Below are 14,557 nucleotides of genomic sequence, written 5' to 3'. Positions count from 1 at the left end.
TGTCATGCAAAAATCACGTTTCCATTTAATAATATTTATATACACACAAAATATTACAAGGTGATCGTTCGGAAAAACCTCGAGTGTCACATTATCCCCAAGTTTTAAGAACTTTCGTCCCGAAAGTTGAAGCAGCCACTGCCAAGCTAGCGTGTTTTAACGGGGTGTCACATCATCCCCCCGTTAGTTTGGAATTTCGTCCCGAAATTCGGTTGTAGCTTCAGTGCTGGGGTTTTCGTTTGGGAATAACTGGGGATGCTTGGACTTCATCTGGTCCTCCCGCTCCCAGGTAAACTCTGGGCCGCGCCGTGAGTTCCAACGAACTCGCACAAGGGGTATCTGGCTACGTTTGAGGGTTTTGATCTCTCGATCCGTGATCTCAATCGGTTCCTCAGTAAAGTGTAGCTGTTCATCAATCGTCAGTTCCTTAAAAGGAATTACAAGTGTTTCATCCGACAAACACTTCTTCAGGTTAGATACGTGAAAAACGTTGTGCACTGCACTCAGCTCTGCAGGCAGGTTTAATCTATAAGCAACCTTACCGATTTTCTCGGTAATTTCGAATGGTCCAACATACCGTGGATTCAGCTTGCCCCGTTTACCGAAACGGACCACACCCTTCCAGGGTGAGACTTTTAGTAGAACCCGGTCCCCGACCTGGAATTCTAATGGTCTCTTACGCTTGTCAGCGTAGCTTTTCTGACGGTCACGAGCTGCCGCCATGCGTTGCCTGATCTGGGAAATCTTTTCTGTTGTGTCTACCACTAGTTCTGGGCCTGTGAGTTGACTATCACCGACTTCCGCCCAGCAAAGAGGTGATCGGCATTTACGACCGTACAATGCCTCAAAAGGTGCCGCCTGAATGCTAGTGTGGTAACTGTTATTGTAGGAGAATTCCACCAACGGTAGATGCTTCTCCCAGTTCTTGCCAAAATCGATCACACATGCTCTAAGCATGTCTTCCAGGGTTTGGATGGTGCGTTCAGACTGCCCATCCGTTTGCGGGTGATAAGCGGTGCTCATGTCCAAACGTGAGCCAAAGGATTTGTGCATAGCTTGCCACAATTCGGAAGTAAAACGAGTGTCTCGGTCGGAAATAATAGAAGTTGGCACCCCGTGCCTGGAGACTACTTCCTTTAAATAGATTTCTGCCAAGGTAGAAAACTTGTCTGTTTCCTTAATGGCCAGAAAGTGTGCAGACTTAGTCAATCGATCTACTATCACCCAAATAGTATCATTTCCGCGTTGAGATCTAGGTAGCCCTGTAACAAAATCCATGGAAATCTGTTCCCATTTCCATTTCGGGATTTCGGGTTGCCGTAGTAGGCCTGCTGGTTTCTGATATTCGATCTTGACTCTTGCGCAGGTCAAACATTTGCCAACATAGGCTGCTATGTGGGCTTTCATGCCAGGCCACCAGTATGTGGTTTTCAAGTCGTGGTACATCTTATCTGCACCAGGATGTACCGAATAACGGGACTTATGGGCTTCGTCCATCACAAGCTCTCGTAGATCTCCGTAAAGTGGGACCCAAATGCGCCCTGCCACATAGTAGGCGCCGTCCTCTTTCTGTTCTAGTTGCTGTCTCGATCCTCGCAGGGACTCAGCCCTGATGTTTTCCGGTTTCAGAGCTTCAATCTGAGCATTTCGGATCTGGGTAGGGAGACTAGACTGGATGGTAAGTTGCAATGCTCGCACGCGCTTTGGTACAGTGTCTTTCCGGCTGAGGGCGTCCGCCACAACATTGGCCTTGCCCGGATGATACTTGATGGCGCATTCATAATCATTCAGGAGTTCGACCCATCTACGTTGACGCATGTTTAATTCCTTCTGCTTGAAGATATGCTCGAGACTCCTGTGATCGGTGTAAATGGTGCACTTGGTACCGTACAGGTAATGTCTCCATATCTTAAGCGCAAATATCACTGCTCCCAGTTCCAAGTCGTGTGTTGTGTAGTTCCTTTCATGTGTCTTAAGTTGTCGAGAGGCGTAAGCAATAACTTTCTCGCGTTGCATCAACACGCAACCGAGCCCATGAATAGACGCATCGCAGTAAACCACAAAGTCGTCCGTTCCTTCAGGTAACGAGAGAATAGGAGCACTGCAGAGGTTATCTTTTAGTTTCTGAAAGGCAGATTCCTGTGCTTCATTCCACTTGTAGGTGACGCCTTTCTGAGTGAGTGTAGTGAGGGGTTGTGCAATCTTTGAGAATCCTTGAATGAATCTGCGGTAGTAACCTGCCAATCCCAAGAATTGGCGAACTTCAGTCGGAGTCTTAGGGGTAGGCCAATTCTTTATAGAGTCGATCTTAGCTGGGTCGACGTGGATTCCATCCTTGTTAACCACGTGCCCAAGGAAATGGACTTCTCGAAGCCAGAAGTCGCATTTCGAGAACTTGGCATACAGTTGCTCGTTGCGAAGGAGTTCGAGGATAAGGCGTAGGTGCTGTTCATGCTCTTCCTGACTTTTCGAGTAGATCAAGATGTCATCTATAAACACAATCACGAACTTGTCGAGGTAGGGTTTGCATACTCGGTTCATAAGATCCATGAACACTGCAGGGGCGTTGGTCATTCCGAAGGGCATAACGAGGAATTCATAATGACCATAACGAGTTCTCAATGCAGTTTTGGAAATATCTTCATTACGAACCCTTAACTGATGGTAGCCTGATCGCAGGTCAATCTTAGAGTAGTAGCTCGATCCTTGCAGTTGGTCAAACAAATCGTCGATTCGCGGGAGAGGGTAACGATTCTTGATGGTAACCTTGTTCAACTCACGGTAGTCAATGCACATTCGGAACGTGCCATCCTTCTTCTTAACAAAGAGTACCGGTGCTCCCCAGGGTGACGAACTAGGACGGATAAACCCTTTATCCAATAGTTCCTGTAGTTGAGTAGAGAGTTCCTTCAATTCTGCGGGGGCTAGTCGATAAGGTGCACGAGCTATAGGCGCTGCTCCGGGAGCTAGCTCGATTTGGAATTCGACCTGACGATGGGGAGGGAGTCCAGGTAATTCCTCAGGAAATACCTCGGGGTAGTCACGCACTACTGGAAAATCTTCAATCCTCTTTTCCTTTTCCTGCGTGTTGGTGACGAGTGCTAAGATAGCGGTGTGCCCTTTTCGTAGACACTTCTGGGCTTTCAAGAACGAGATAACGCCGGAGATTTCTCCACTTTTGCCACCTTGTACAATGAGGGGTTTGCCAGAACGGCGAGGAATACGAACCACTTTCTCTTGACAAAGGATCTCAGCACGATGCTTGGATAACCAATCCATACCAATAACGACGTCGAAGCTTCCAAGAGGAACAGGGAAAAGATCAATACTAAAGGTCTGACCAGACAACTCTAGTTTGCAGCCTTTGACAACATGTGAGGCCTCGATGTTTCTACCATTAGCTAACTCGACGATATGAGGAGAACTTAGTAACGAAAGCGGACGCTTAAGCTTCTTACTAATACGTAGGGATACATAACTAGCATCGGCACCGGAATCAAATAACACAGAAACATAACGATCATCGAGTAGGAACTTACCCGCCACGACATTGGGGTCATTCCTTGCTTCACCAGCTCCAATCACGAAAGCTCTTCCTCTAGCACCATTCCCAGCATTGTTGTTCTGATTGTTGTTCCCAGCTCCCTGATTATTGTTGCGGTTCTGATTCAGTTCAGGGCAATCCTTCTTAAAGTGCCCCTCAGCTCCACACTTAAAACATGCCCGGTTGTTTCCCTGCTGCTGTTGCTGTTGGGGTTGTTGCTGATTCTGTCTTGTTGGGAACTGGCTTCTACAATCCTTGGCTTCGTGCCCCATCTTGTGGCATCGCTGACACTGGCCCTTGTTACATGCCCCATTGTGGTGCTTGTTACACTTGTTGCACTTAGGGTAGCTTCCCCGGTAGCCACCCTGCTGCTGGGTGCCTTTGTTGTTTTCAGTTTTCCTTTGCTGTGCTGGGGCCTGAGTGGGGTTAGCATCCTTGCTTTGACTTCCTTCCCACTTACGCTTGCTGTCACTAGAAGTTCCGACAGTAGCACTGATCCTTTTGGGCAACCTGCCCTCTTCCACAGCCTGATCAGTGAGTTTGTGAGCAAGTCGAACAATCGGCTGAATGGTAGTGTGGTTGGCTGAAGTTACATGGCTTCGAATTTCCGGAGCTAGACCCTTGATGTACAGTTCGATTCTTCGGTACATTGGTCGAGACATGTTTGGGCAAAGAGCAGCATAGTCATTAGACAGCTTGGTGTAGGTTTCAATTTCCGACCCAACCATCTTGAGCTCATAGTACTCGTTTTCAAGCTTGTGGATGTCATCCCGATGACAGTATTCATCCTTAATCATATCCTTGAAATCCTCCCATGCCGTAGCATTTGCAGTCTCCAACCCAAACATCTGAATCTGCGCCTTCCACCAAGAAAGCGCGCTTCCTTCAAGCGTAGCAGTAGCAAATTTCACCCAATTTGCAGGGGGACACTCACAGACAGCAAAAACAGCTTCAATTTTCTCAATCCAATGCAGAAGACCTATGGCACCCTCAGTGCCGTCGAAAGGGAGAGGTTTGCAATCCATGAAAGTTTTGAAAGTACACACTGGTGGTTGCGCAGGTGCATGCTGACCTGTTCGTGAGAAGCGAAGCGTATAGGTTTAGAGGCGAAAAGTCGATGTGGCGGTAGGATCTATACATCCTAAAACAACGAGCTTACCTATAGGGTGAGCTGCAAAAGCCGCAGCCACTGTGTTGAGCAGGTTGGTGAACTGAGCCTGCGTCATGTTAATGTTTCCTCTTCCGCGTCCACTCATTGTCTTCATAACCAGAAAACACAGTATGAGTGTGATGTCGTAGTGTAGCGAGAATGAGATAGAAGAGAGAGGTGTATCTATCTAGTTTAGGCACACTAGTCCGTATATCATAACAGGAAACATAAAGCAAACAAGTAATCACTGGTCCGAGCTATGAGGTCAAAAGTGTCGAGCCTTGCACTTGGAGTGTAGTGTCGTTACGAGTCACGGGTTATAGTCTGGTTTTCTCCAAAAAGATTTTCCCCTTTTTAAAACCAAGTTCACTATAACCAATGGCTCTGATACCAATCTGTCACACCCCCAAAATCCACCTGCGGATAGCACCCGCTTCGGGGGCGTGACTGACCAGGATCCAGCCACCAATTATACCGAATACTTAAGTTGATAACAAAAGTAATACTTACTATTCATAAGCCTAGCAAGTATTAAGTTCAGAGTTTAAAGTTTTAAGTTTCAAAACAGTCATAAGTAGCGGAAGCATAAGTACGGTAGTTTAAAACAAAGTTCATGATTCAAAGTAAGGTAACACCCAACACAAGGGTGAACAGACACTACACGTTCCCAAGCTGCAAGCTCCTTCGTCACTGGTTACCTGCAAAGCATGCAGTAAGGGGTCAACAATAATGCTGAGTGAGTTCACTAGTTGTCCAGTTTTAATTACCAAAAACTTTGTTTCACCGGTTAATTTATCCGTTTATACATGCCTTGGGGAGCTACCCCAAAAGTTAGCGACTAAACTGATTTTTCCAATACCGAACACTAGGTAACCGTTGCGTATCCGCAGGATGCCCCGATGTCAATGTTCTATCATCATTGACGGATTATCTGAGTACATTAGTTCACGACCGTCCCAAACCAGGGCACGGTGTGAGGCTGGTAAACACCTAAATAGCGCTATCAACTAATAACCCGCTCGCCTAACCCGGCGACTAATCGGTATTTGTAGTAGGGACTTGAGTGATAGAGTTCCGTTTAGTGCCGTTAGTTGCAATCCGTATAAACAGTAATTAACCAAAAGGTTTCCCAATACCCGGGAAGGAAAAGTAAGTTTTGTTCCCAATAACTAGGGAAGGTATGTAAATGGTATCCCCTTTTACCAGGGGATAGGATTGTTTTAGTCTCGTGTCCCAAACCACCGGGACGCATGCTTTTAAGTTGTGAACTCACCTTGGGTTGCTCGGTAGGTTTAGGTTACTTGTCAATCACGTTGGTCACCACGTCCTAACATGGTTACCGGTATAGGTCAGGTTCGGTGTACAAGCATTCACGTAAAACACATACAGGTACGTAACATGCATGCAAGTAAATAGTCATGGGTTATTGGGCCGGCCCTAACAGTAACGCAGTCAAACAGAACACAGCAACACGTAGTCCACTTAACAGATAGCCCAAGTTAACACAGAATGGCCCAATAACCAAAATGGACAGCCCACTCGCAACCAGCTGGTCTCGAGTCGCAACCAGGTGGTCTCGGCTTGTCACGCGGTGGTTGCGAGTCGCAACCGTGGTCTCGAGTTGTCACGTTTTGGTTGCGAGTCGCAACGGCGTGGTCTCGAGTCGCAATCTCGTGGTTTCGACTTGTCATGCTTTGGTTGCGAGTCGCAACGGTGCGGTTTCGAGTCGGAATGCTGTCGTTGCGAGTCGTAATCTGTCACTTTCATATACACGTGATGATGCAGATATGACAGTCCAAAATGTACCAAGAATTCAGGCCCATTTTAGGAAACAACCAATAATATTTCACTAACACTTTGCCTAATCTGAATGCTAGTAAAGATAGATCAAACTTTGCCATTTTTAAAACCTTCAAACCATATTCAAACAAGTTCTTCTTATGTTCATAGTTTTCTAGGGTTTTCATGCCAACATAAACACATATTTATGAACCGCAAATCACATATTTTGACAAGATCATGATGCTAAACAAGAAAACATACATTATATAGCCGAAAATCTTATGTTAAACATCAACATTTTGCAAGAAACAAAGAAGTATAGTTTGGTTGGCCATAATCATTCTTAATCTACCATTTCTAGTTACTTTAAGCATGTTTAGCAATTTTTCATACACAAGGTTTAACACACATAATCCAACTTCACAATCATCCAAAAATCATGTGTAACAATTTTTAACTAACCATCTTCTAGTTCATACAATATACATAAATCTTATGCACATAGTAACAACACTAACCGGTTGTGAAGAAGGAGGATGAGCCGAAAGAAAGGAAGAAAATGAGAGAAGATGAAGTGTCCGAGTGATGGTCTTGACCGAGTGTCTTGTCCGATATCCTTGCTTGAACCGAGATCAAGGAGAAGGAAAGTGGTGTTTGTAGAGGGTTTCTAGTGAGAGAGATTAGAAGAAGTGTTGGTGTGTAAAATGAAGCAAGTGGGGAAAAGGGTGGGATTTATACAAGGGGTCACGAGTTGGGCTTGGGGGTTTCGGCCCAACCGGTTTCGGCTCACTAGGCCCACTCGAGACCGAGTGGCCCACTCGCAACCGCCCGGTTGCGAGTCATGGTCTCGGGTCGTGGTCTCGACTCTTATATATACATATAATACATACATACATCACATGTCATGCAAAAATCACGTTTCCATTTAATAATATTTATATACACACAAAATATTACAAGGTGATCGTTCGGAAAAACCTCGAGTGTCACAGACAACAACCAAGGGAATGACGGCCGTACTGGAAACCCTCGCAACGAGTACAACAACACTGGAAATGATGCTCATGGAAGGGCATTTAGGATTGGTGTAGGCGGCACCAGGTATAACAACAATATGGCAACTTGGATGGGTAGTTATTCGCTTTGTCTCTATTCTGATTGACTCTGACACTTCTTGAAACCGAACCTGATGTGGAATCGACTGATGGCAAGTCAAATGAAACCTCATATATCCGTTGGGATGTAAACTCGACCTTGTGGGACAAGTGTTCGACGTCAACCTTCTTTCTGCTATCCTCGATGATTTGATGCAGTAGTTAGTATGGATTGCTTATCCATACATCACGCAGATACCCCCTGCGAGAAGAAAGCTTTGCGTACCCCTCTCCCTAGTAGGGAATCGTCATCTGTTCCAAAGTACCAGAGTTGTGTAAAGGTTAGTATCATTTCGGCAATAAGGGCCCAGAAGTGTCTACGGGAGGATTACCCCGCTATGTTAGCACTCGTTACTGATGCTAAGGCTAAGGAGAAGAGGATCGACCAACTTTTCGTGATTTCTCCCTATGAGCTACCAGAAGGACTATCAGGTTCACCTCCACATCGTCAGGTGGAATATCGGATCGGTATCATGTCAGAAGCAGCCCTGATTACTAGTATCCCTTATCGTCTCACATCAAGAAGGTTGCAGGAACTGCCTAGTCAACTTCAGGAACCGCTGGGCAGGGGTCTTGACGAATTAGCTCCTTACTTTGGGGAGCCCAAGCTCTACCCGTGAAAGGAAGGACGAGTCCTTTCATTCGTGAATCGACTACCATAAACTTAGCAGGGTGCCAGTCGGAAACCATCACCCATTACCTCACATTGACGACCTGCTTGGCCAGCTGCAAGGGTCAATCATCTACTCGGAAACCGACTTGAGATCGGGCAATCATCAGATGGAAGTCCAAGGGGAGAATGTTCCTAAAACGACATATCGAATGCAGTGCAGCCACTGCGACGTTGTATTCCATGACCTTTAGACAAATCATCACACCAGCAGCTTTATGGAACACACGAATCGACTATGCTTATTGATGACGTGTTGAATCATATTCAGGAGAAAGGAACATCATGGAGGGCAACTGTATCTTATTTTAGAGCTCCTGAGGGAGGAGCCATTACGTGTGAAGTCTTGTTAGATGTAACATCTGGGTTCAAGAGATACATTTTGATCACGTAACCAATGGAGTGGGTATACATGTGTATCTCGCTAAGATCCATTTTGTTAGAAACTGATCGACACCAAAAAAAAAATACCTTCGGGGAATACAACAATTTCTTTGGAGATCGCGCAACGTTAATCTATTTAGCACAGCAGGGTATTGTGTATTCGCGGGAGACAAAACAGGAGGACATCTTTTCAGCTTTTGAAACCCAACTCTACAATGCACGGAGCATCGTTTCTATCTGAGGGTACTAGTAATCTAGTGTCGGATCAGAGTCCTAGTTACACGCCGAAGCAACACGAGAAGGTTATGGCCTACATGGTGGATTAACCAGTAGAAGTGCACGACTCACAACCTGGGGTGGAAGCCATGACCTTGGATTTAAGATTGGAGGAATTACTTGGACGGTACCAAATGCATCACTTAGACCGATCACAAGGGCCTCCCGTGTATCGTTGTTTCGAAAAGAGCTAAAGCATGCGATGACCCCGCTGGATGGAACTTTTGACTGATTACGACTATGAAACCTGAACGTGCACGAGCTTTGCAGGCCACTATCGACTCTAACTTACCTGATCAGACTCGCTCTGTTCAAACTGGAGAACTGAAGGAAGAGGATTTTCAAGATTGACCCATGTTTTTTTTTTGGGTAAAGGGTTACCCCGGTAAAATTTTATTCATCAACCAAATATAAAAAGTGAGGAACTATGTATTCCTCAGTTCTCTAGCGTGATATGCCACTACTTGAGTAACCACGCGCATACAAAAAGAAAACGCTAAAAATAAAAACAAAGTCTACACGACAAAACAAGTAGTCAAACTACATCGACCATCTTTCAGCTTCTTAGCCGCATTCGTCTTGTTCCATAAGCAAAGCTCTCGGCAGCTTCCATTCGAGCAACACTTGATTCACATGACTAGTCCTCCTAAACTTCATTGTGTGAAGCTTCATACGAATTGTTGTTAAAATCACCTCAATCAGTAGAGTTGCATTCGTTTTCTTCGTCGAAAACAACCGGTTATTTCGTTCCTGCCACACGAAATAAGTCGTCGCCCCAACCACTAACTTGCCAATGATATGATTAGCTCATTTGGATTCAGCATGCTGCAATAGATAATCAAATATATCCTCCCAGTTCTCTTCAATAGATCCCATGTCAGCTTTGTCACGAACCCCATTCCAAATCTGCGATGCAAAAGCGCACTTAAAGAAGATGTGTTCATGAGAGTCAGGCCCCGACATGCATAAAGAAGAACACATGAGGTTATAGTTCGATCCCCATCTACTCATCATATCCTGAGTTTTGAGTTTTTTGCAAACGAGAAGCCACATTAGAGACGCATGACGTGGAATAGCCTGAGGGAACCATACTATACGAGCCCAAGGAGCCTAATCCTGCATCTGGCGAATATCATCCCAAACGACGTAAGTACTATACTCCATGTCAGCTCCTTCCCTAGATCTCCAAACAATCCTATCTTGAGCTTCCGAATTTAACACAACATTAGGCAGATTCTCTAAGGCTGGGAACCGGTTTACCCATGTGTTCGGCCAAGCCCACTCTCCATTCTGAACCATATCCGCAACCGTAGATGACATATTGAGACCCGCACTTGATATCATTCGAGGAGTGATGAATACATTTAACGGACACAAGTTATTCTATATATCGAACCATACCAGCGTATTAGTACCACTACCCAGCTTTATCCATATGTGTTTTCGAATGGTTGGTCGAAGTTGCAACATCTTCCTCCACCTCCAAGTCACATTGTTCCGAAAAGGCACATCCCAGAAACTTCTCTCTTGGATACGATAAGAATGAATCCATTTTACCCATAAAGATTCCATATTCGTAAGAAGACTCCAAATATGAGCTACCATAAGCGCATTATTCATATCATAAAGTTTCCGAATGCCCAACCCACCTTCGTTCTTAGGCAGACATACACGGCTCCATTTCACCTTCGCTTTACCCTTTATATTGTTTCCTTGTGCAAAAAGAAAGCGTCGCATCCTATCTTCAAGGTCATAGATGATTCGTTTTGGCAAAATAAACACCGACGCCCAATAGACATGCATTGACGATAACACTGATCTAATTAATTGGAGTCTACCCGCAAATGATAGACTTTTTGCTTTCCAATCAGAGATTCTTGATTCCATATTTTCTACAAGCTTCTTACAATCATTATAGATCAATCTAGTATAGATTAAAGGAACACCAAGATACCGAACCGGCAACACACCTTCCTCGAACTGCATTAGACTACGAATCTGGTCTTTAACATAATTAGGAACACCACCAAAAAAGACCGTGCTTTTATTCATGCTAGGAACCAAACCCGACATATTCTTAAATAAGTTCAAGGACTCGAGAATAACAGAAGCTGAATTTGGATCACCACGAGCAAACAAGAACAAATCATCCACAAAGCATAAGTTAATAATCCTTTGTTTTTCGCATTTGTGATGGAATCTAAAATAAGCCGATATATCCACTTGGTGTTGAAGAATCAATGTAAGAACCTCCATTACCAAAGTAAAAAGATATGGAGACATAGGATCCCCTTGACGCAATCCCCGCTTCCCCTTGAAATATCCATAAAGATTACCGTTGATAGCTAACGAAAACGTAGTAGACGTAACACATACCATAACCCATTTAATCATCGTATGGTGAAAGCCAAATCCCCGAAGAGTATTTTCCAAGAAACTCCAATCAACCGTGTCATAAGCCTTCTGAATGTCAACTTGTGTCATAAGCCTTCTGAATGTCAACTTTAAAAGCACACCTCGGAGGCCCATGATTACGATGGTAATTATGCATTATTTCTTGGGGGAGCAGAATATTATCAGAGATTTTCCTACCCGGAATGAACGCTGACTGATTAATGTTGACAATATCACATAGGCCCTCCTTAATGCGGTTCGTGATAATCTTACTTATGCACTTATATAGTGTATTACAGCAAGATATCGACCTATAATCCATAACCGTGGCCGGGGTCTTTATCTTTGGAATAAAAGAAATCACCGTGTGGTTAAGCTGTTTACGAAGTTTACCATTCTCAAAAAAATCCTGCACCGCCTTGCATACATCCTTGCCTACGACATCCCAAGCGTTTTTTGAAGAAAACAGATGTATATCCATTTGGAGCAGGCGCTTTATTCCCAGCAATAGAAAACATCGCCTCTTTAATTTCAGCTTCAGTGACACTACGGACCATGTTATTCGCAGTAACAGATGACAACGTATGACGGAAAAGCTCCGGATTAGGGCTGGCTACGACGTTACCAACACTCCCAAAAAACTTTTCAAAGTGATTAACCATAATCTGAGGCACCGCTCCCCCCTCGTGTAGATTACCATCAACATCACGAATTGAGAAGATTCGGCTCCGGTGATTATTTGCTTTCACAACATTATGAAAGTATTTTGTATTAGAATCCCCCAAAGAGAGCCATTGAATCTTCGATTTTTGTTGCAAGAACGAACTTTTGTCATGAACTGCATCCTTGTATTTCTGTAATAGAATACTATGCTTAGCTAACAAGTCTTCATTAGCCGAATCCTGATCCATCGCAAACTGACACTCATCCAACTCCTTTCTGGCCAGCTTCACATTCTCGTGAATATTTCCTTGTTTAAAAAAACAATTTCCGAAAGGGAGTTTTTAACATCTTAAGCTTAATGACAACTTGATACATGCGGACACCCGGGATATCTTTACTCCAAATCTGATTTATTTCTTCCATAAAACCATGCTTGTCAGCAAGTAAATTCACAAATTTAAACGGTTTAGGCCTTTCTCTTTTCATATTCGGCAGCTTCAAGATACATGGAGTGTGGTCCGAAACTCGACAAGCATGGAAATAGGCTCCAGCATTAGGGAAACTTGTAATACAATGAACATTGCACCTGATTCGATCAAGTTTTCTAAACATTCTCCCACTTTTTTGCTGGTTGTTCGTCCACGTGTAGTGTAGGCCCGTGCTATTAACATTGAACACTTCTATGTCATCAACACATTCCTTAAACTCGCGAGTACTAATATTATGAGTGGACGACCCTGTGCTAACGTCATCATGAAATAAAGACGCATTAAAGTCCCCCAGAATAACCCACGGTTTATCTCGCATAAAAGAGCTATGCCTCCCAAGATTTTGCCACAAGTCTCTTCTTCTTTTGTATTGATTATCCGCATAAACAAAAGAGCAAAATAAAGATTTACTGTCTAGTTTAAAAATAACTTGAGTGTGAATGACCTGATCAGTTAGCGACGGGACCATAACATCGACCACATTTGGATCCCAACCTAGCATGATACGGGTTCCTTTCTCACAATGAGCTGCATTCGTTTCCCAAGACCATGAATGACAAACTTTTTTACATACGTTAGACACATTAGAAGAGTCAACATGTGTCTCCATAATTTCACAAACCTGTAAATGATTATCCACCACCACTTGACGAACCTCCTTCTGTTTGAGGGAGCGGTTCAACCCCCTTATATTCCATGAAGCTAGGCTACCCATGGGATCCCGTTATACTGGGTGTGCTTGCACCCTCAGAAATCTTATCACTCTTTTTATCCATGAACTTTGGAATGTCATTTAGTAAGTCATCAACATCAGTATCATTGGTAAAAAAGTCATCCGTTGTGTGATTTCTCCTTGTCGAATTCAACCGATCACCTGCGTTAGCTCTTCCACTATCCTCTTTATCTTGGTTTTGCGTTTTTTCCTTTCTATTACCTTTCAAACCCACCGAACTTGAATCCTCTACCTGATCGCGTAAAGCATCAAAAGAGTTTGCCGTTTGAACTTGCTGCTTCATAATAGTTTTCGGTCTGGGGTTAACCACCGGCCGGTACACCATCTTGGACTTTTGTTTATTAATTTGAATTCCTTTGTTGATACCCTTATTTGATTTTTTCACAGCTTCCTGGAAACCCTCACCATCCTTTCCATTCCCCTCCTGTTGATCTGGTTTAGGTAACTTCGGACACGAGTGGACATCATGTCCAAAAACGCAGCAATTATTACACCTCAATGGGACCCAATCATAGTCTATTTTCACCTCAGCTTTAGTAAAACCTTTTCTGTCAAGCAAGGGAATTGCCATAGTGATGCTTTTCTTCAGCTCCGACTCCGCATGAATTTCTATCAAGGCCCTTGCAAAACTACTACGGCCCCATGATTCAACACACATAGTTGCCGTAAATGAGTCTAACATCTTCAGTGTTCCAATTTTCGAAGCTATGAGACTAAGCTCGTCCTCTGTAAAAGCTGCCAATGGCACATCATGCATCTTAACCCACACCGGGATAGAAGTGATGTCCTCTTTCTCCACAGTCACAGAAGGCGACCATTCTTTTAAGATTATAGGCACGTTTCTGATCATCCATGGCCCTTCTTCCAGCAACTTATCCATCCCTTCCTTCGATTTAAACTTAAAGAAAAAGAATCCTTTAGCGTTCATCATTAATCTTGTCAATCCATACTTCACCCAATTATTCTTCACAAAATAGTCCACTACTGGAAATGTAAGTCTCTTTCCCAAAAAATACCCATAGAGGGTGTTAGCATAACGTTCACTTACTTGCTTCACCGATGATAATGGAATTACAACATTAGCCCCTTCCATAGTTTCACTATTCTCCATGGTTCGGAAATTGACTTTTGCACTTATCTTCTTGTTTTGACCACGTTAGCAAACTATGGCGGCCTTGAATTCTCCTCTACCGACAGTGGATCAGCCACAAAAGTCGAAAAACTTGGAAAAGATCCTGACAAGTTCAGCTTTTCCCTAGACATATTCTGATCAGTAGGGTTTTCATGGAATAACTTTGTGTGTCCCCCCATATAATCAT

The 14,557-nt window shown here is 43.9% G+C and overlaps 1 protein-coding gene across 1 annotated transcript; it reads right to left on the bottom strand.

The window, feature by feature from the left end:
- Positions 1–13,212: 13,212 nt before the first annotated feature.
- LOC110893283 lies at positions 13,213–14,349 on the bottom strand. The gene has a single exon (XM_022140395.1). It carries the CDS (start codon positions 14,347–14,349, stop codon positions 13,213–13,215), a length of 1,137 nt encoding a protein of 378 aa, XP_021996087.1.
- Between the last annotated feature and the right edge of the window lie 208 nt (positions 14,350–14,557).

The sequence above is a fragment of the Helianthus annuus genome, chromosome 12 (assembly GCF_002127325.2).
Source record: "Helianthus annuus cultivar XRQ/B chromosome 12, HanXRQr2.0-SUNRISE, whole genome shotgun sequence".
In the NCBI taxonomy this organism is placed as follows: domain Eukaryota; kingdom Viridiplantae; phylum Streptophyta; class Magnoliopsida; order Asterales; family Asteraceae; genus Helianthus; species Helianthus annuus.
This window is presented reverse-complemented; position numbering and strand designations above follow the sequence as displayed.